Source organism: Scyliorhinus torazame, chromosome 9 (assembly GCF_047496885.1).
Source record: "Scyliorhinus torazame isolate Kashiwa2021f chromosome 9, sScyTor2.1, whole genome shotgun sequence".
NCBI lineage: Eukaryota > Metazoa > Chordata > Chondrichthyes > Carcharhiniformes > Scyliorhinidae > Scyliorhinus > Scyliorhinus torazame.
In genome coordinates, this window is record NC_092715.1 from 74887377 (window position 1) to 74911333 (window position 23957).

Consider the following 23957-nt stretch of genomic DNA (forward strand, 5'->3'; position numbering starts at 1 on the left):
AATTCTATGATTCAAACACAAGGTACACAATGTAAATACATAAGATACCGGCATCAGGTGAGGCATACAGTAGTGTAGTATTAATCAGGATCTTGCAACAGCACCATTGATGTTGCTTCTCCAAAGCTTTGAGGTGCCTACTGTAAGGAGCGCAGTGTCACCGCCATCAACCTGCAGCATGCACCCACAAACAGCAATGTGATAATAACCAGATAATTTTTTTTTTGTCATGCGGCTTGAGGATACCAGGGATAACTTTTCTGCTCTTCTTAAAAGATTGCATTTACCCAAGACAATAGTCTGGGCCTCAGTTTAATGTCTCATTTGAAAGTTGGCATCTCTGACAATGAAGATCCCCCTCTGCCTCAGCCTAGATTTTGCACTCAAGACTCTGAAGTCTATTTTGTGGACTCGCACTAACAGGACAATTGAGGCACGAAGACACAATTTACCAAAAGAGAATCAAATAACAAACTGTACTACAAGGAACACGCTGACAATTTTCAACATAATTACTAATGGTAGTACTTTTTCTTGCAAAACTGTCATTTAGAGGGGCAGAACGGTGGCGCAGTGGGTTAGCCCTGCAGCCTCACGGCGCCGAGTTTCCAGGTTCGATCCCGGCTCTGGGTCACTGTCCATGTGGAGTTTGCACATTCTCCCCGTGTTTGCGTGGGTTTCGCCCCCACAACCCAATGATGTGCAGGCTAGGTAGATTGGCCCTTAATTGGAAAAAATGAATTGGGTACTCTAAACTTTTAAAAAAAAACTGTCATTTAGCAGAAGTAATATTTCATAAAAGAGCAGTAATCTAAGAAAAATTGAAAACGTTCCAATATGCATTATTAGCTCACAGAAAAAATTAAATGTATTCAAAATGCACTCAACGTCATAAAATATAGTTTAAAAGACTAAATAAATGTAAGGGAAAATTAAAAGTTTCACCTAAATAAATACAGGGCAGGTGGTTCTCTGTTGCAATCTCCTGTGCTCTTATATGTTTCTTCACTGTAATTGGGTAGTAGGAACCCCCTTTTACTGTTGCATCATTGGCGACAATCAAACATTCAACCCTGAAAGCAATATAAATATGGTTCAGAATTAGCAATGGAAAAGTACATAAACAACTTTACTACTGAAAAGAAAATGCTGAATACGCAATAGGTCAGTTAACATCTGTAGAAAAAACAGGTAAGTTAACATTTCAGATGTGACTTCATCAGAAACAAACCAAGAATTCAAATCACAAATGACAAACTCTTAAATGGTAATACTATGTTCAAGTGACAAAGCACAAACATTAACGGCCCACATAGCAGTGGATTTGAAACCTAGAATAACAGTCTAACTTCTAGTCTTGACCAACATTCAAAGCTGCTGTCACTGGACGTGTTTAGCCAGCTGTCTGAAAGGTTGAAAAACTACTGTATGCAGAGATGCACTTCAATTTTAGGGATTGCAACTTAGGAGTAGAGAACTGCCTTTTTGGATAAGAATACTCAAGTGACAAATGGATTTTTAGTTCTGGCTGGTTGATATATTGTGGTTTTCTCATTAGACAGTCAGATTTTCAGACTTATGTAAACCTGCTGACAAGATGAGCTGTTACTAAGCTTAAATTTGCTCTACACATGTACCTCACGGGCATAATTTATCATTTCCCAGAGAAGAATATCTTCTCCATCTGATCAACAGCCTGATGACAGCTGTGTAGAGGAGAAGTGTGTAAACCAATTAGACCATTTTAAAGTGCAAATAGTTTGAAGAGTGGCAGAAGATAAAGTACAAAATGAAACTTGCAGAACTAAGCCAAGTATATGCTGAAGATCATAGAAAGTTACCAACACTGAAGGCCATCCAACATTGGAAGTAACACAAAATATTTGAACTGCCAAAATTCCAATGAGATGCTAAGTTTCCTTTCCTTTATGTCCACCAGACAACAGCCCTCAACGCATGCAACTCAGGAGCTGCACAGAAAATATACCCATGAGTGTAACAGAACTAAAAAAAAAAAACACTGACAGTTGCCAATATATACAGTGTTTAATGAAAGCACTAGACAGAAAATAAAACAATTTTAACATTCTAGATCATAGAATAATCAAATTTACAGTGAAGAAGGCCATTAGGCCCAACGAGTCTGCACCGGCCCTTGGAAAGAGCACCCTACCTAAGCCCACACCTCCACTCTATCCCAACACCTCCACCCTATCCCCGTAACCCCACCTGACCTTTTCTTTGGACACTAAGGGCAATTTAGCATAGCCAATCCATCTAACTTGCACATCTTTGGGCTGTGGGAGGAAACCGGAGTACCCGGAGGTAACCCACGCAGACACGGGGAGAAGGTGCAGACTCTGCACAGACAGTGACCCAAGCCGGGAATCGAACGTGGGACCCTGAAGTTGTGAAGCAACTGTGCTAACCACTGTGCTACCATGCTGCCCATTGCTACCATGCTGCCCGATGCATGATAGTAATTCAAAATAATGCATACCACTCCACAAATGGTTCTCAGATTCCACCCCTTTCAAGGAATGATTGGTGAATAGTTGCCGAATGATTGTTGACCATTCTGGTCCAATTCTCACTTTAACCATTCTGAGAAGCTACAGGGAGCATGACAAATATTGCACTCTCTGCAAACCAAGGCCTATGCCGACTGGGCTTGTCAGTTGAAAAACAAGGTTGATTAGTAAGTTTGCAGATGACACAAAAATTGGTGGAGCTGCGGATAGTGAAGAGGATTGTCAGAGAATACATCAGGATATAAACTGGTTGGAGTCTTGGGGGGAGAAATGGCAGATGGAATTTAATCCAGTCAAGTGTGAGGTAATGCACTTTGGAATCCAATGAATGTAGGAATTACACAATAAATGATAGAACTCTTCTGAGTACTGACAGGCAGAGAGATCTGGGCGTGCATGTCCACCAATCACTGAAAGTGGCAACGCATGTGGATAAGGTGGTCAAGAAGGCAAACGGCATGCTGGCCTTCATCAGTCGGGGCATTGAATATAAATATTGGCAAGTCATGTTGCAGCTGTCTTAGTTAGGCCTCATTTCGAATACTGTGTACAATTCTGGTCACCACACTACCAGAAGGATGTGGATGCTTTAGAGAGGGTACAGAAGTGGTTTACTAGGATGTTGCCTGGTATGGAGGGCATTAGCTATGAGGAGAGGTTAGATGAACACGGGCTGTTCTCACTGGAATGACAGAGGTTGGAGGCGACCTGATAGAGGTCTACAAGATTATGAGTGGCATGGACAGAGTGGATAGTCAGATGGTCTTTCCTAGGGTAGAAGAGTCAAGTACTGGGGAACATAGGTTTAAAGTGCATGGGGAAAAGTTTATAATTGATGTGCGAGGCATGTTTTTACACAGAGGGTGGTAAATATATGGAACGCGCTCCCTGGAGAGGTGGTGGGAGCAGATACGATAGCGGCATTTAAGGGGCATCTAGACAAATATATGAATAGGGTGGGAATGGAAGCAACTGCATACGGTTTTAGTTTATGCAGGTACCATGGTCGGCGCAGGCTTGGAGGGCCGAAAGGCCTGTCCTCTGCTGTATTGTTCTTTGTCCTCCTGGATCACAGAGTCTGGCGTAACTGTCATCACTCACTACAAGTATATTCCGCACTGTAACAAATCACAATCCTTTTCATGTCAAATGTGTGGGTGCAACATTTACCAATCAGAGCAGATATGAACTCTGCTTAGAACTCAAAAGACCCGATTCGGGGGAATCATAGATTTGAGCCAGGGAAGTGGAATGGAAATTTTCGGAGATGGGAGGAGAAAGGAATTAGGACACTAAAAGATTTGTTTCTTGGGGGTCGGTTTGCAGGACTGAAGGAGCTGGGAGTGAAGCATAGGCTGGAGCAGGGGGAAATATTTAGATACATGCAGGTTCGAGGCATTGCCAGAAAGGAGATACAGAGCTTCTCGGTAGAGCCGGCCATCACATTGCTGGAGGGGGTGCTGACGACAGGGGGACTGGAGAAGGGGGTAGTGTTGCCGGTTTACAGGGCTATTTTGGAAGGGGAAAAGGCTCCATTGGAAGAAATCAGGGCAAAGTGGGAGGACGAGTTGGGAGAGGGTATGGAGAAGGGGTTCTGGTGTGAGGTGCTCCAGAGGGTGAACGCCTCCAACTTGTGCGCGAGGTAGGGGCTGATATCGCTGGAGGTGGTATATAGAGCACACCTCACAAGGGCAAGGATGAGCCGGCTCTTTGAGGGGGTAGATGATGTGTGTGAACGTTGTGGTGGGTCCCCACAAACCACGTTCATATGTTTTGGGCCTGTCCCAAGCTGGAAGATTAGTGGAAGGAGGTTTTTAGGGTAATCTCTAAAGAGGTCCACGTGAAACTGGACCCGGGCCCTCAGGAGGCCATATTCGGAGTGTCGGACCAACCGGGGTTGGAAACGGGTGCGGAGGCAGATGTTGTAGCCTTCGCCTCTATGATCATCCAAAGGCGGATCCTGTTGGGCTGGAGATCAACCTCTCACCCTGTGCCCTGGCGTGGCAGGGGGACCTGCTGGAATTATGACTCTTGAGAAGGTCAAATTTGAACTGAGGGGAAGGTTGGAGGGGTTCTACAATTCATGGGCATTATTCATTATGCACTTTCGAGAATTGGATTACATCGAACATTTGGGGGGGGGGGGGGGGGGGGGTGTTGGGAGAGTTGGGGGCAGGGGGACTGTATGTGTTAATGGTGACTATGGGTGATTCCTGATTTCTTTTTGTTTATGTTCACATGCGGGCTAATGTTTGGGGGTTTGGTTGGTGGATGGGATTGTTGTTATTTATATGGGGATTGACATTGCATTCATTACTGATTATTGTTTATTGTTGGTGGGTGTAAATTTGGGAGAAAATATGAAAAAGGAGAATAGAATAAAAATATTTATTAAAAAAAGAACTCAAAAGACAATTTCCCAAATTCAGAAAATATTACAAACGCACAGCCTCCAAAACAATATGCTACAAGTAGGCAGCATCCGCAATATTCTTCTGACTCAATTTTACTCCAAGGACCCAACAAAGCATCCATATCGCCAAATAATATGTAGTTCTCAATCTGCATGTAACCTTACTAAAGATTAATTTAAAAAAAACATTTTTTAAGAACGCATTGCCACATTTGGGATTATTTGTGTGCAAGGTGATCAGAAGGGTGGCTGGTCCTATTCTGACTTTACAAGGTGGCCTTGTTATGGATGCTGAGTTTCTATTACTTTCATTCATAGATCATCTTGATGTGGAGATGCCGGCGTTGGACCGGTGTGAGCACAGTAAGAAGTCTCTTACAACACCAGGTTAAAGTCCAACAGGTTTGTTTTGAATCACTAGCTTTCAGAGCACTGCTCCTTCCTCAGGTGAATCATCTGAGGAAGGAGCAGTGCTCCGAAAGCTAGTGATTCAAAACAAACCTGTTGGACTTTAACCTCTTGTTGTAAGACTTCTCACCATAGATTATCTTGACATTAGTTTATCGAAGAATCAAATCCATTCTAGTATTTCTTTCTTTTAAAAGTTTTAATGGTGGAGCAAATGAGGCGGAAGCGGTATCAGTTAGCTAGACAGTTAGCATGTGGTTCAGAGTAATGCCAACGGTGTGAGGTTTGATCCCCATTCCGGCTATGTTAGTCTTGGGACCTGCCTCCTTGCCCACCCACCTCGTAAAATGAAAGCATAAGTCATGGTTCAGCAACACTCAAATAATCGAGGATGCTATCTGGAGAAGAAGAGCAAGGGAGAGAGAAAAGTGAATCAATCTAATCTCTATATTTAAATAACAGTCAGTTTGGAACACAAGAGTAGAGAATGAAAATACTCATGTCTAGGGACAAGGATTAATACTTGGCCTCAGCACTTACTATAAATAAAGGCCACACGGTGGTAGTGGTTAGGACTGCTGCCTCACAGTGGAAGGGATCGGGGTTCAATTCCAACCTTGGGTGATTGTCTGTGTGGACTTTGCACATTCTCCCTGTGTCTGCATGGATTTCTGCCAGGTGCTCTGGTTTCCTCCTACAGTCCGAAGATGTGCAGGTTAGATGGATTGGCCATTCTAAATTGTCCCTTAGCGGCCAACGGTTAGGTGGGGTTATGGGGTTAGAGAGATAGGGTGGTGGAGTAGGCCTAGGTAGGATGTTTTAGAGGGGCGGTGTAGACTCGATGGGCCAAATGGTCTCCTTCTGCACTGTACGGATTCTATGAAAGTTTGTATTACAGAGGCAAAAGATTAGAAACCAGGTAAACATCTAAAAATTCAACCTATCTATATGTACATAGTGCATATTCCTTATCCATCTATTATAAAAGCACAAGCCATGGTTGTACTATAGTATAAGAATTTAACCAAGTCCCCTTAAATGCAGAGTCTTTTACAGGATCAGTAGCAATGTTGCTTGGAGGCAGGAGAACAGGCGGCCTGGAGACCCAAGCTTATCACTACCGGTCTTGTGTTGAGAGAGCTTTTTCAAAGATAGTTTGAGCCTGGGAACCAATTGATTTGTGTGTGTGTCAGTTAACACAAACGGAAGACCAAATCAGTCACTGTAATAAAGCTGTTACTATATAAAACACCCATGTGTGAATCATAAGTGGGATTGGCAACAGACTAATAACCTTTTGTTGCAAAGGTAATCACTAAGAAATCAGTCAATAGCTAGCATAATAATTGAACATTACATTGGCACCATCTAGTGGAACCTAAAAGCTCTGCCGATTCTAGAAGCCGCATTACGAATGTAAAAAAATGCAGCAGCAAATGGGTATAATATAACTTTAAAGCTGGATTCCGGGCTTCGGGTTCCAGGGTTAACCATTTTCATTTGCTTGCTTAGAGCCAGGTTCAATTAAGCACATGTTCTGATGAAAGGTCCTTAAACTGAATTGTTAACGTTATTTCTCTCTCCACAGAAGCTAACCACCATGCCACCCTTTATTAGGGACAACAATATATGCTCATGGGCACAGTGCAAAGCTAGAATACTTCATATCGGTGTTTACTAAGGAATAGGAATCTGACAACATATCGGTAGAAGCAGAGATGGTTGAGGTAATGGATGGGGTGAATATTGATAGACGGGATGTAATGAAAAGGCTGGATATGCTAGGAGTGGATAAATTTGTCTGGTCTGGATGGCTCGCATTCCAGGTTGCTAAGGGAAGCAGGAGTTGAGATAAAGGGAGGGCTTCCAATAATCTTCCAGTCTTCCCTTGATATGAGAGATATCAGAGGATTGAAAAGTGGCAAATGTTATTCAAAAATGGCTGTAAAGACAGGCCTAGTAACTACAGGCCGGCCAATGGCATGTGAAACTGGAAGAACAATTGTCAGGGAAACAAATAACAGGCACTTTGGGAGAGTTTTGAGTTAATTAAAGAGTGCCAGCACAGATGTATAAAAGGCAAATCATGTTTGACTAACTCAATTGAATTTTTTGGATCAAGTAGCAGAGAAGGTTGATGAAGGGAGAACAAGGGATGTCAACTATATGGATTTTAAGAAACCGTGTGACGAAGTACCACATAAAAGGGTGGTTAACAAAACTGAGGTGAATGAATAAAAGGGCCAATGTCAACTTATATATACACGAGATATATAAAAAAGACTTCATACTGGAATAGAGTGAAATTTCAAAATGTGTCAATGGTATCACATTTGGAAGTGTGGCAAAGTGAGGATGATACCAATAGACTGCAACAGGACATAGGACATCAAAATGGGCACAAATAAGACAGACAGAATTAAATACAGAGAAATGTGAGTTGATGCTTTTTGACAGAAAGGATTGGTGGAAGCAATAAAGACTAAAAATGCTGCGTGAAAGGGGTCCATATATCCAGATCCTTGAAGTTGTCAGGACATGTTGAGAGAGCAGTGTATGAGATCTTAGGCTTCATAAATTAATGCATTGAGTATAAAAGCAAGAAAGTTATGCTAACCCTTTATGAAGCTCTGGTTATGCCACAACTAGAGTATTGCATCCAGTTGTGTTCATCATCTTTTAGGAAGGGTGTGAAGGTCCTTGAGAGGATACAAAGATTTACCAGAACAATTATAGGAATGAGGGATTTTAGCTACAAGATGAGGTTGAAGAATCTGAGGTTGTTTTCCTTGGACAAAAGGAGATTGAGAGGAGGTTTGAAAGAGGTCCACATGATTTTGACAGGTTTAGATAAAGCAGACAAAGAATAAGCAGGTGGGACAAGGAGATATATTTAAGGTTTTGGGCAGGAGATATAGGCGGATGTGAGGAAGAACCTTCCTTTTTCTGTAGAGAGCAGTAATGAGAGGGAACTTATTGCATACAAGGGTGGTGGAAGCAGAGATGATCAATTATTTCAAAATGGAAATGGATAGGCACTTGAAGGAAATAAGGACAGTGGTTCATTTAACATTAACCCCCACCCTCCCACCCCCATTTCTTACATAAGCTATCCTGAACATCTTTCCATAACACAGCTTTTATAGGAAGATGGGGAAAGTAAAAGATTAATTAAAATATAGCACTTACCCAGACACTCTTCCAATGCCTGTGATGATGCCCCCAGCTGGTACGTCCTCGTCACCATACAGTTGATAACCTGCAAACTGTGAAAACTCCAAGAATGGAGACCTGTCAAATAAAATGTATCTCTTTTAAATTAAAAGCTAAACAATTCTAACATACTTAACATAATAAAATATCACTTGGTCAGTAGCTATGATTGTCAGGATTTTACTGTATATAAATTGCCTGTGGAGTTTGTCTAAAAAATAACAATTGTCATGAACGCCTAATTTTATGACTCCTATGTTTCAGGAATATAACTTTTAGTTTAGAGGGTGTCGATTTCTTTTCTAAATGTAAAGTAAATAAAAAATGTTGAGATGCTGATAAACACACCAGAAGTAATCGCGACTGCAAAAGGTTGGTCTATAATACATTTGGTTTTTTTTTCAGTAATAGTGGAGAGTATTGAAAACTAAAACAACGGACCTCGTTCTGAGTTTCTTGGTGGAGGCTGAATGTCTACAGTTGTCCAAGAGATTTAAATTATTCTTATTGTTTTCCCAGAACAAAGGGAAGATTTGGGAATAATTTGTCCAAATTTGTATCTGGGGCATACCAAATGTTCCTGTGGGGATAGATTGCAGGTGCTTACGAAGAGTTGGAGCGTTTGCCTATCCGGATGCTATTGGAGATATGCAAATAAATCTATATTTTCAGAGAATATTGGGCTGTAGAACATTTTGTTTTGGTCCCAGGAGAAGCGAAGGAACCATCTGGTTCCTGTAAAGAATGGGAGAACTCTTGGGTAAAAATGAAAGAGTAATAGGGATTGTCCTATTGAGCTTTTAGGATTTAAAGTAGAAGTGGTTAAGAGATATAATGTTAAGTTATTAGTACTTGCCTTGTTTAACTCTTGTGTGGTAAAAGTCTTTGTTTACAATATGAAATGTTGTGGCAATATTCTTGCAGTTAATAACAATGAGTTTGAATATCTTTTAAAAAGTTACTGATCTCTTCTGAGATCGTAACACAATGACAGCACTCCACAATGACAGCACTCCAAAGTAATTTATGGCTGTGAAGCACTTTTGGATTTCCTGAGGACAAGAAAGCTGGTATAAAAATTCTGTATATTTTTCCTATCAGACACATACCATCAGACATTTAACAGTTCCCAAAATTTTGCTCTACTTTAGTATTGTCATTTATTTATATTTTTGGAAAAGGAAGTTGTAATATTTTGTTTAAGAACACAAACTGCAAGTACAAAAGCAAAATGCAGCGGATACTGGAAATCTGAAGTACAAATGGAAAATGCTGGAAATAGTCAGCAGGCCAGACAGCAACTGTGGAAAGAGAAACAGTAAATAGCTCAGGTCGGCAACTTTTCATCAGAACTGGAGAAGGATGGTTAGAGATGTAAAAGTTTTTACACACAGAATGAGGCAGGGTAGGCAGGAGAAAGTAAGAAAGAACCAAAAGGGAAACTCTGATAGGATGGAAGGCAGGAATCACTAAATAACAAAAGATGATGCAAGGCAAAGCGGGTGGTAGAGAGACAATAAGAGAAACAAAAGATGGATCTAGAAGAGCAGAAAATGACAAAGGCAGAATCATTACCAGCAACTGCTATCTGACAAAATGGGAGCAATGGTTATGATCTGAAATGGTTGAACCTGATGTAGAGTCCAGAAAGCTGTAAAGTATAAATTATGCAAATAAGTGTTAGGATAATATTTAGGGTGGCAGAGTACGCGAGTGCAGGCTAGATTCCTTTCAGTCTGCTCCATTTCTGATCCAAACTATTAGTGGGAGAATATCAAGGAGAGGCCAGTGTTATCCGCCAGAAATAAGGGAAATAAAATCAGACCAGCTAGTATGTACCAAGTATTAATTTATATCATCTAATGGATGATCAGAAAGAGAAATAATAGAGTTCCAGACATAAAACTCCATTGCACCAGGGGCATAAGACCTTCAGGGCAGACAAGCATGTATAATCAATGTACTGTACCAAGAAAAAATTATCAATGAAACAAATAAATGGCTTAGGGGAGCTAAATAACATGACCATTTGAGCAAATTCAATTAACATGTGGTTAAAATAACATAACTATTAGAACACCCAGATTGTAATTAATGCTAATTTATTTATCCAGCTCAGTCACTCGCTTACTTTGCCAGCCACTCTGCACACTCATCCCAAACCCAGATAGTTTGTCTCATTATTCTGACAGTATTGATACTGAAAAGATTTTTTTTTAAATGTAAACACGGTTACAAAAGGATGATAATCATAATTCTGAACTAATTGATTCAAATCTGACAGTAATATCCTTTTAGAAAATAACATTTCACAGTACAACTCCCCAATAATTTGCACACAATGATGTGTTGGAAAAACTATCCTTTGTAATGTTAAATGTAAAAAGAACCACTGCTTAGAGAAAAAGTAAAAATCCTAGAAAAATCAACTTTTTCCAATACACAATTGTCCTCTGCAGGACATGTAGCCTGACTGTCTCTGCTTCAGCTCATCAATGCTTTAAATTCTTTTCGATCTGACTATTCCAATGTCTATGTCAGAAGCTTGTGGGCTCATATCCACACTCTTGAGACCAAAATCTAAGCTGACACACCAGCGTGGTACTGAAGAATACGGTGTTGTTGGAGATGCCATCTAGTGGATGAGAATTTAAACAGAGACCCCGTCCGCTCTCGCAGCTAGATGCAAAGGATCCAAGACATTATCAGGAAGAGAACGGGTGTTGTCCCTGGTGCCCTGGCCAATATTTGTCCCTCAATCAATATCACAAAAAACAGGTTATCTGGTTAGTAGCACATGGCTATTTGTGGGACTTTGTTGTATGCTATTTGGCTGCCTTGTTTCCTACATGACTGCAGTGACCACACTTCAAAAGTACTTTAATGGATGTAAGGTGTTTGGAATGTCCCACGGTTCTGAATGGTGTTATATAAATGCATGTCTTTTTTTTTTCTCACTCCTGGTCGATGAATCCACTCTCCACAACTTAAGCTCATCAAAAACTTGGCGCTCATACCCTAATGCATTCCAAATCACATTCACCCATCTCCCTAGTGCTCGACGACTTATGGTAGTGGCTGGTTGAGCAATGTTTCAATTTTAAATTTCTCATCTTAGATTTCAAATCCTTTCATGGCTTCATCCTTCCCTTATGGACAGTACGGTAGCATAATGGATAGCACAGTTGCTTCACAGCTCCAGGATCCCAGGTTTGATTCCTGGCTTTGGGCTCTGTGTGCGGAGTCTGCACGTTCTCTCCATGTCTGCGTGGGCTTCCTCCGGGTGCTCCGGTTTCTCTCCCACAGTCAAAAGATGTGCAGGTTTGGTAGATTGGCAATGCTAAATTGCCTGTGTCCAAAATGGATAGGTGGGGTTGCTGGGATGGAGTGGAGGCATGGGCTTAAGGGCCAGTGCAGACTCGGTGGGCCGAATGGCCTCCTTCTGCACTGTAAATTTTATGATTCTATCTCGATAATCTCATCCAGGCCTACAGCCTTCAGGGTTATCCACACTTATCTATTTCTGGCCTCTTGCACACTTCCAATTTTACTGACTCTATCAATGGTGGCTGTATCTTCAGCTGCCTTTGTAATAAGCTCGGAATCCCTCCCCACACCTCACCAGCTCTCAGTGCTCCTTTAGGATACCACTTAAAACCTATCTATTTGACTCAGGGCCTGGGCGAGGAGTGCAGATGGTGCCAAACACCAGAGCCCTGGAATGAAGGGAGTGTCTGGATTTGATGTTTTAACATGAGTTCTTATTATCCTTCTGACAAGCTTCAGTCCTGAAAGACCAGCTTTAAAAAAAAAAAATCGAAACTGTCTGCCTAATATTTCTGATTTATTTTACCCAGTTTCACAGAGTTGCTGCTTCTGACCTTCGGACAGATTTACGATTCCAATTTTTTAAAAAATCCCACCAGAAAACCACAAAGCTGCTCGAAGGTCAGAAGCAGCAGGAGAGCAACTGACAGTGTTCTTGGTTGAAAAATAGGAAGTCAAATCTCTAATAATTTTAGAGTCAATTTGTTGCTGTGTGTTTAGGAAAGGAGGTAGCAGGGTGGGAGCAAGGTTGGGGTGGAGTGGGAGATTGGGGAGTGGGTTGCGGGGGTGGAGTGTGAAGAGGTGGGTGGGGTGGGAGAGATTGTGGCAGTTGAGGGATGGGAGTGTAGGGTGGGTAGCATGGGGTGAGGCTGTCAATTTTAAGGTTTAACACCACAAAATTCAATATTGTACAGGTCTCAAAATTCTCCTTTGAATTTGGACTAGCATATAAATACTAGTCTAAATTTTCATTATGTCCTAAAGTAGGGACAATTCTGATGACATCCTGTGATGATGTACCAGCCACTTGAGAAACTTGGGTCACATCAAAATAAATGTAAGAAACTAAAAACCAGGGGCGCCACTCGAGAAACTTGGGTCACATCAAAATAAATGTAAGAAACTAAAAACCAGGGGCGCGATTCTCCACTCCCACGCCGGTTGGGAGAATCGCCTGGGCCGCCAAAATTTCCGGGGACGCCCTCCCACGATTCTCCCAAGCAGCGGGAACGGCCCGGTCGAGTTTCGCGGGCCGCAGGCCGGAGAATCGGCGGAGACACCCAAAATGGCGATTCTCCGGCACCCCCGCTATTCTGAGGCCCGGATGGGCTGAGCGGCCAGGCCAAAACGGCGGGTTCCCCCCGGCGCGTCCACACCTGGTCGCTGCAGTCGTGGGCGGTGCGTGAACGCTGGGGGGGCGGCCTGTGGGGGGGCAAGGGGGAATCCTGCACCGGGCTTCACCTGCAATGTGGGGTGGCCCGCGATCGGTGCCCACCGATTGTCGGGCCGTCCTCTCTGAAGGAGGACCTCCTTCCTTCCACGGCCCTGCAAGATCAGTCCCCCATCTTCTTGCGGGGCGGATTTGGACAGGACGGCAACCACGCATGCGCGGGTTAGCGCCGGCCAACCCGCGCATGTGCGGATGACGTCCGTTATGCGGCGCCGGCCGCGTCATCTATGCGGCGCCGCTTTTACGCTGGCGACAAGGCCTGGCGCGGGTAGATGACGCGGCCCCGATACTGGCCCATTGTCAGGGCCTGAATCGGTCGGTACCAGGGCCGTTCCGCACCGTCGTGAACCTCGCCGGCGTTCACGACGGCGCAGCCACTTCGGCGTGGGAGTGGAGAATCCCGCCCCAGGAGTGATGCAAAACAGGGTGTTGACTCACATTATCTCCTGTTTTATTACTCTTGCAATCTGGGAACGAAATCCCCCTTTGTCACTAAGATATTGCTTAAAGAAAAGTTTTACAACTCTGTATTCCATCCTTGGGATCCTGAAAGAAGGTTCAGCAGGGGGAGATACACAACCAAAGTTAAAAGAGACAGCAAGTGAGTCAGGAAGGCATAGCGTTAACAGGCCTGTTAAGTCACAAGGGAATTTGGCAAGATTCAGTGGTATTTATTTTAATGCGAACAAGGCAGATGAGTTTAGGGTTGTCATTTGAGAGTACCTTTAAGAAATGGGTGTTTAGCGAATAGCTGCAGTGAAGTCAGAGTGTGGGTGGAGCTGAGCTATCTATCTTTCACTTTCGTTTTTGAACAGTAGCTAGAGTGTGTAGTTTCATTTTGAGAGCTGGATAGCTGCAGGAAAAAAAAAGGATCTCTCTGTAAACTAAAGACAGTTTCCAGATCATTTGGGTGGTGTCAAAGTGATAACTGTTCTCAGTAGAGAATTTAAACCTGATCTCTGTGTTTAAAAAGGGTCTTTTGTCTTATGTATGTTGCAAGGAAAGATTAAGGGTTACTTATAGAATATTGTATCTGTGGGGATGATTGGTGTTGATAGTTGTTAAGATGTTTACTATGGATTTATAAAGTATTAACTGGTTTCATAAATTAACATTGTTTTTTTGTTTAAACATATTTTTATTTCTCTGTTGCATCACACCTGTAAAGTAGGCCCATGTGCTCCCCATAACCACAATCTATTCAAAGTTATGGGTCAGGTGAACTCCATGATACACTTTGGGGTTCTCTAAACCCTGGCCCGTAATAGGGTAAAAAGTAAAACATGGAGGTATGATGTCATTGCTGCCACTGAGACATGGTAGAGAGGGGCAGGATTGGCAGCTCAATATTCCAGGATATAGGGGACTGGATTCTCCGATTCTGCAGCTATGTCTGGAGGATGCGTATGGTCTTACGCCCAAAACGTCGGTGGCGCCCCCACATCGATGCTCCGTCTGGTGGGAGGCTAGCAGCCGCACCACGCCAGCTTTACCTGACGATACGGACACAGAATGGCAGAATACATGGCCGCGCATGCGCACGGCAGCCGCGCCATACAGCATGGCGCGACCGTGTGCGGGCCTGGCCTGCCAAAGACTGCCCCCCCCCACACCAGCCCCCCCAGCCGAAGCCCCTCCTGCTAGCGGAACGACTTCCTCCCCGACTGTGGTGGCGCTGGACACAATCCGCAGCCGCCATGGCGGTTCACGAAAGTTGAGAGGATACACGACCGACGCCGTCGGGAAGTCAGCCCATAGGGGGCGGATCATCAGGGAAGGGCCTCAGGTGACATCCTGAGGTTGTCCCAACGGCGAGCTCCATACTCCTTGAGGGGGTACTCTTTGAGGGGGCGGAGGATCGGAAAAACAACGGCGCCCCCGCTTTCGGCGTAAAAATGGATTCTCTGGCCGATCGCCGAACGCAATTTCATCATCAGCAATCGGAAAATCCTGCCCAGGATATTCAGGTGAGACAGGGAATGAGGTAAAAGAGGAGGGGGTGTCACAATTTTGATCAGGGAATCAGTTACAGCAGTAATTGCTGGGAGTGTTCTATAGGCCACCTAACAGTCCAAGAGAAATTGAAGAGCAGATATGTAGACAAATTCTGAGAAGTGAAAAAGTAATAGGGTAGTCCAAAGATATCCAGGATAGGTGGGCTGGCCATACGAAATTGCCCCTTCGTGTCCAAAACGTTAGGTCGGGTTACTGGGTTATGGGGATAGGGTGGAGGCGTGGGCTAGGGTACGGTGCTCTTTCCAAGGGCTGGTACAGACTCAATGGGCCAAATGGCTTCCGTCTGAACTGCAAATTCAATGATTCTAGTGCTAGCACGGGATTTCAACTTCCCAATATTAATTAGGTGGTCATAGTGTGAAAGGTTTAGACTGAGCGGAATTGTTAAAATGCGTCCAGGAGAACATTTTAAGCCAGTATGTAACAGGTCCTACAAGAGAGGAGGCGATCCTGGACTTCACTTTAGGTAACAAAGCCAGGCAAGTGGTTGAAGTATCAGTGGGGTAGCATTTTGCGGCCAGTGATCATAACCCCCGTTAGATTCAAGATTGTTATAGAAAAGGACAAGATGGGCCTGAGATCAAAGTTCTAAGCTGGGGAAGGCCAAATTCAATAAGATCAGATTTATTTTGCCAGAGGTGGACTGGGTGCAGACACCTTTAAGTACAGTGGGACACATTCAAGAAGGAAATCGAGAAAGTACATAGCCAACATGTTCCAATGAAGAAAAAGGGTGGGACCAACAAATCCAGTGAACCCTGGATATGAAGGGATATACAGCATTAGATAAAGAGAAAAAGGGAGTTTTATGACAGAAATCGAGGACTCAAAACAGCAGAAGTCCTAGAATGTGGAAACGGGAACTTTAAAAGGAAATTAGGAGAGCAAAACGGGGGCATGAAAAGATACTGACAGATAAAATAAAGGAAAATCCTAAATTGTTTACAAGTACATTAAGGATAAAAGGATAACTAGGGAAGAGTAGGTCCCATTAAGGACCATAGTGGTAATTTGTGTGCGGAGCGGGAGGATCATACCCGGCATAAAGGAAGATGGTTGTGCTGGTTGGAGGTCAATCATCTCGGCTCCAGGACATCACTGCAGGAGTTCCTCAGGGTAGTGGCCAATGCCCAACCATCTTCAGCTACTTCATCAATTACTTCCCTTCCATCATAAGGTCAGAAGTGGGGATGTTTGCAGATGTTTACACAATGTTCAGCACCATTCGCGACAAATCCGATAATGAAACAGTCCATGTTCAAATGCAGAAAAACCTGGACAATATCCAGGCAAGGGTTGATAAGTAGCAAATTACATTCGCGCCACACAAGTGCCAGGCAATAACTGTCTCCTACAAGAGAGGATCTAATCACCACCCCTTGACATTCAATGTCATTATCATCGCTGAATCCCCACAATCAACATCCTGGGTTTACCATTGATCAGAAACTGAACTGGACTGGCCATATTAATACTGTGGCTACCAGGGCAGCTCAAATGCTAGGAATCCTACGACGAGTAACTCACCAACTGCCCCCCCACCATGTGTGCCATCTACAAGATGCACTGCAGTAACTCACCAAGGTTCCTCAGACAGCACCTTCCAAATCCACGACCACTACCATCTAGAAGAACAAGAGCAGCAGGTACTTGGGAACCCCAACACCTGGAGGTTCCCCTCCAAGCCACTCACCACCCTGACTGGTTTAGCACACGGCTAAATCGCCGGCTTTTAAAGCAGACCAAGGCAGGCCAGCAGCATGGTTCAATTCCCGTACCAGCCTCCCCGAACAGGCGCCGGAATGTGGCGATTAGGGGCTTTTCACAGTAACTTCATTGAAGCCTACTTGTGACAATAAGCGATTTTCATTTCATTTCATTCACATGGAAATATAACGCCATTTCTTCACTGTCGCTGGGACAACATCCTAGGACTCCCTCCCCAGCAGCACAGTGGGTGTATCTACACCTCAAGGACTGCAGCAGTTCAAGAAGGAAACTCACCACAACCTTCTGAAGGGCAACTAGAGATGGGCAATAAACGCTGGCCTAACCAGCGACACCCACATCCCGTAAATTTTTTTTTTTTTTTTAAACGTAGATAGGGTTCTAAATGAATACTTTGGGCGGGATTTACCGACTGTTCACCCTTGTGGGATATTCTGGTCCCACGTCAGCGGATGGGTTTCCTGGCGATGAGGGGTGCAGACTATGCAAAATCCTGTTGACAACGGCGGGACCAGTAAATCCCGCTGGTGGGCCACCTCCGCAAAAAAGGTCGGTAAATCCCACCCTTTGTTCAGTGTTCACTCATGAAAGGGATGATGTGAGTATAGAAATCAGGGAGAAGGACTGTGAAAAAATTAAAGAAATTAACAGAGAGGATGTTCAGAGTGATCTGGCAAGTTTAAAAGTATATATATTTCCAGGGGCGGATGAAATGTATCTCAGGCAGTTGAGTGAGGCATGGGATGAAAAAGCAGGAGTGCTGGCAATAATTTTCATTTCTATCTGACCACAGGAGTGGTGTCAAAGGACTGGAGGATAGCCAATGCAGTACCATTATTCAAGAAAGGAGGAAGGGAATCCACAGGCCAGCCAGTCCAACCTCAAGTGGTGGGGAAACTATTGGAAGCAATTCTGAGAGATAGAATTAATCTGCATTTGGAGAGGCAGGGATTAATCAAGAATAGTCAGCATGGTTTTGTTAAGGGGAGGTAATATCTGATCAACTTGACTGAATTTTTCGAAGAGGTGATCAGGTTTGTAGATGAGGGCAATGCACTTTACATACTCTGCTTGGGCTTCAGCAAGGCTTTTGATAAGGTCCCACATGTGAGATTGATAGCAAGAATAAGACCTATGGAATCCAATGAAATTTGGCAAAATTGGGTCCAGAATTGGTTGAGTGGCAGGAAGCAGAGGGTGATCATTGAGGGGTGTTTTTCGGATTAGAAGCTTGTGTCCAGTAAAGTCCGGCAGGGATCAGTGTTGGGGCCCTTGCTGTTTGTGGTTTATATAAATGATTTAGGCTTAAATGTAGGAGGGTTGATTAGTAAGTTTGCGGATGATATGGAAATTGGTGGTGTGAGAAATAGTAAGGAGGATAGCCTTCGATTACAGGAGGATATAGACAGGCTGGTCAGATGGGCAGATTGGTGGCAAATGAAATTCAATCAGGATAAGTGTGAGGTGATGCACTTGGGCAGCACAAACAAGGCAAGGGAAATGAACGGCAGGACCGTAGGAAGTACAGGGGATCAGAGGAACCTTGGTGTGCATGTACACCCATCCCTTAAAGTAGCAGGGTAGGTGGATGAGTTGGTTAAGAAGGCACATGGTAACTTGCCTTTATTATCCAAAGCATAGAGTTTAAGAGCAGGGAGGTTATGCTGGAACTGTACAAAACTTTAGTTGGGCCACAGCTAGAGTATTGCATGCTGTTCTGGAGTCCATATTAGAGGATGGATGTGATAGCACTGGAAAGGGTGTACTGGAGATTTATCAAGATGTTGCCTGGGCTGAAAGGTTTTGGTTATGAAGAGAGATCGGATAGACTGGGTGGTTTTCTTTGGAGCAGAGGAGACCGAGGGGGGACATGATTGAGTTGTACAATATTGTGAGGGGCATAGATAGTCAGGAAGAAACCTTTCCCCGTAGTGGAGGGATCAATGACTAGGGGGCATAGATTTAAGGTAAGGGGCAGGAGCTTAGAGGGGACGTGAGGAAAAACTTTTTCACTCAGAGTGTTGGGAGTCTGGAACTCACTGTCTGAAAGGGTAGTGGAGGCAGAGATCCTCATAACATTTAAGAAGCATTTAGATGTGCACTTGTGATGCCAAGGTATACAAGGCTATGGGCCTAGTTCTAGGAAATGGGATGAGAATACTTAGGTAGTTGTTTTGCCGGCACAGACATGCTGTAGATCGCTATGACTCATTGAGAAGGTATGTCACATGACCTCCCCCTAGCTGCACTGTTGTATTGTCTGTTGGAACTAAATTTTGGCAGTTACTGTTTTTACCTCCAACGCGAACAGTACTACTCCAGGCCTAAGCTGTCTACCATCCAGCTGGTGGCAGCAGAAAGAACTCTGACCCTCATCAAACCTGCCAACTGCTGGCACCTTGGAACTCGTGCCTCCAAGCTAACTCATTCTATATGTCTTCTCCTGTTGTGGAAGTCTTGCTCTGGAAAAACGGAACATTCTACAATCAGCCAACCTCCCCTCGGAACGAACACTCCAGTTCACTTGTGATTGTAGACTCTGGACACATGTGTAGCCTATACTTGTATCTTATTGTTATCATGCCCTGAACCCTCTTACACTCTCACAATAAATGGGGCAAAGTAAAAAGTGTGGACATTGCGAAAGTCCTCTCATGTGTGTACAAATAAACCATCCCTTTTATTCCTATCTTACCTCAAGTTGCTGTTCAAATTATTATCAGAGGATTGGAACATTCCCAAATTTAAGGATTGGGGATAAAACACCACAATTTATAAAGGGAGAAATCAGAATTTAAAAACCTTTGTTCATGGCTGGGTGGGGAAATCAGCGCAGTTTAAATTGACCCCCCCCTCTTCCACCCTCCCTGTCTGTGACATTTCACTCACGATATTACTCTCACACTCTTTTTACTGGCGTTTCCTTTTTGTTACCGACATTTTTTCATTTTGGGTTTTAAATTCACAGTGTTCTACACACTTTGTATACCACCTTCCATTGGAAGGGGAAAGAAAATCCTGTTATTGAGTCAACGCCACACTGAATATTTGTAGCATGTTTCACGTCGACGCTACAACCAAGAAAGCACAACAGCACCTATACTTCCTCAGAAAACTAAGGAAATTCAGCATGTCCACATTGACACTTACCAATTTTTACAGATGCACCATAGAAAGCATCCTATCTGGCTGCATCACAGCCTGGCATGGCAACTGCTCAGCCCAAGTTCATAAGAAACTACAGAGAATCGTGAACACAACTCAGTCCATCACGCAAATCCGCCTCCCATCCATTGACTCTGTCTCCTGTTGCCTTGGGAAAGGGGGCAAGATAATCAAAGAACCCTCCCACCCGGGTTATTCTCTCTTCCAACTTATTCCATCAGGCAGGAGATACAAAAGAACACGCACCAACAGATTCAAAAACAGTTTCTTCCTTGCTGTTACCAGACTCCTGAATTGCCCTTTTATGGACTGAACTGATCTCTTCATACATCTCCTCTACTGAGCAGTACTACACTCCATATGCTCACCATCGCCAACATTAAGGGCATTTAAATGGTCATTGGATAAACATATGGGTGATAATGGAATAGTGTAGATGGGCTTTAGACTGGTTTCACAGGTTGGCGCAACATCGAGAGCCGAAGGACCTGTACTGCGCTGTAATGTTCTATTGTTCAATGCCTGTGCCTATGTATTTAGATTGTTTATTTATGCATGTCCAATGTATTTTCATGTTTGGAACGATCTGTCTGGACTGTATGCAGAACAATACTTTATACTGTACCTCGATACACGTGGCAAAAATCAAATTCAAATTCTTCTCTGAAAAATTCAGATTAACAATTCAATCTACATTTTTCCTAAGCTGCTGATAGGTGTCCAATTGACAAATATTGGTGATAGTATCATTAGCGTAAAAGGTGCAGATGCCATTTCTGGTATATTGTGGGCTGGATCCAGCGAAGTAAGAATTGGTTGTGTCAGGACACTTCACAAGAATACCAACATCAGGTACCGATTTATACTGTATAAGAAGAAATTGCTGTTTAATTGGCAAGTGGACTCTGATTGATAGATGCATTGCCTTGGAGAATGCACCAGTTGATGGTGACTGACACTTAACTGCCGAGCATTGTTTGAAATTTAAACCACCCAGCTTGACCTTGAGAAATGAGTCAGTGAATGGCTGTTACTTATTTTGTTTAGCTGGAACAGTCATAACATGTGTACATGTTATTTCTGTTTGCAAACAACAGGGTTCTGTGTATGTAGCTTCCAGTACATGCACACACCTCGAGGGGCTAGGCCCGAGCCGGACTGATTTCCACCCCGCCAGCTGGCGGGAAAGGCCTTTGGTGCCCTGCCAGCTGGCGCAAAACTGACTTTGCCGGGCAGCGCTTGCGCGGGAGCGTCAGCGGCCGCTCATGGCATCCCCGCGCATGCGCAGTAGAGGGGGTCTCTTCCGCCTCCGCCATGGTGGAGACCATGGCGAAGGCGGAAGGAAAAGAGTGCCCCCACGGCACAGGCCCGCCCGCGGATCGGTGGGCCCCGATCGCGGGCCAGGCCACCGTGGGGGCACCCCCCGGGGCCAGATCGCCCTGCGCCCCCCCCCAGGACCCCGGAGCCTGCCCGCGCCGCCGTCCCAAAGGTGGTTCAATCCACGCTGGCTGGCGTGGGTTAACAGCGGCGGGGCTTCGGCCCATCGCGGACCGGAGAATCGCCGGGGGATTCCCGCCGACCGGCGCGGCGCGACTCCCGCCGAATCTCTGGTGGCGGAGAATTTGCGACACAGCGGGGCGGGATTCATGCCGACCCCCGGCGATTCTCCGACCGGGTGGGGGATCGGAGAATCGCGCCCCTGGTGTATGAAATTCAATGCCAGTGCACTGCTAGGTCTATAGTCCGTACATCCCAAACCATCATATCAAACAGCATGTCCCAGATTATAACCAACCATCCTATGCTTGCAAAACCTAAAACACAGTATCTTAACATTAGGTGTGATTTTACGATTGGACAACATTTGCTAAATAATCCTCAGTGTGCTAAGAATTTTGCTGAAAACCAGATGAAGTGAATTATGATATTCTCATATACATAGAGGTTTACAGCATGAAAACAGGCCCTTCATCCTGACTTGTCCATACCACCCAGTTTTTAACCACTAAGCTAGTCCCTATGGCCTGCATTTGGCCCATATCCTTCTGTACCCATCTTTCCCATATCACTGTCTAAATGCTTTTTAAAAGACATAATTGTATCCGCGTCTACAACTGCCTCTCGCAGCTCGTTCCAGATACTCACCAGCCTCTGTGTTAAAGAATTGCCCCTCTGAACCCTTTTGCATCTCTCCCCTTAAACCTATACCCTCTAGTTTTAGACTAGCCTACCTTTGGGAAAAGATGTTGACTACCTACCTTATCTATGCCCCTCATTATTTTATAGACCTCTATAAGATCACCCCTAAGCTCCAGGGAAAAAAAGTCCCAGTCTATCCAGCATCTCCTTGTAACTCAAACCATCAAGTCCCAGTAGCATCCTAGTAAATCTTTTCTGCGCTTTTTCTAGTTTAGTAATATCCTTTCTGTAATAGGGTGACCAGAACTGTACACAGTATTCCAAGTGTGGCCTTACTATTGTCTTGTACAACTTCAGCAAGACGTCCCAACTCCTGTATTCAATGTTCTGACCAATGAAACCAAGCATACCGAATGTCTTTTTCACCACCCTGAGCACCTGTGACACCACTTTCAAGGAGCTTTGAACCTGTACTCCTGGGTCTCTTTGTTCTATAACTCTCCCAACACCCTACCATTAACTGAGTAGGTCCTGCCACGATTTGATTTACCGAAATGCATCACCTCACATTTATCTAAATTAAACTCCATCTGCCATTCATTGGCCCAATTGATCCCGTTGCAATACTAGATAACCTTCTTCACTGCCCACAATGCCACCAATCTTGGTGTCATCTGCAAACTTACGAACTATGCCTCCTAAATTCTGATCCAAATATAACAAATAACAGTGGATCCAGCACTGATCCCTGAGGCACACCGCTGGTCACAGGGCGTCAGTTTAAAAAACAACCTTCTACAACCACCCTTTGCCTTCTGTCGTCAAGCCAATTTTGTATCCAATTGGCTACCTCATCCTGGATGCCATGAGATTTAACCTTATGCAACAACCTACCATGAGGTACCTTGTCAAATACCTTCCTAAAGTACATGTAGATAACGTCAACTGCACTGCCCTCATCTACTTTCTTGGTTGATGTTATACCTGCCTGCTTACCACTGGCTGGGGACTAATGGCAATCCCACAATCCTTAGGGAGCATGAGCTTCCCCAATGAGGGGGGTGGAGAAATCATTAGCAGAGTCCCTGCATAAACAGAGCTGGCCAGTATGGAACCAGCTAGAGAGGAGTGAGCAGCAAGGGAGTACTGCTGCTGTTGTATATATATGTAACTGTAAATAAAGTAATTTCTATCTATTCTACAAACTCATGCTGGATTCTTCGTGGCCTTCACAAAAGTCATCCCTTCAAAAAACTCAATCAAATTTGTGAGACATGATTTTTCATTCACAAAGCCATGCTGACGTCTCTAATCAGCCCTTGCCTCTCTAAATGCCTGCAGATCCTGTCTCTCAGAATACCTTCTAGCAACTTCCCCACGACAGACTTTAGACTCACGGGTCTGTAGTTCCCAGGCTTTTCCCTGCGGTCCTTCTTGAACAAAGGCACAACATTTGCTACCCTCCAATCTGCAGGCACCTCACCTGTGGCTGTCGACACTTCAAATATCTCTGCTAGGGGACTCACAATTTCCTCCCTAGCCTCCCACAACGTCCTGGGATACATTT

General features: G+C 44.2%; 1 protein-coding gene across 2 annotated transcripts in view; it reads right to left on the reverse strand.

Annotated features, from left to right (window-relative positions):
* The window catches only part of mccc2 (methylcrotonyl-CoA carboxylase subunit 2), a 187919-nt gene that overhangs the window by 115671 nt on the left and 48291 nt on the right, over window positions 1–23957 (reverse strand). For both annotated transcript variants that reach the window (XM_072516154.1, XM_072516153.1), the window contains exons 4-5: window positions 8542–8643; window positions 946–1073 (exon numbers count right to left, since the gene is read on the reverse strand). In XM_072516154.1, coding sequence (XP_072372255.1) covers window positions 946–1073; window positions 8542–8643 — 230 coding nt within the window. The remainder of the gene's footprint in view (window positions 1–945; window positions 1074–8541; window positions 8644–23957) is intronic.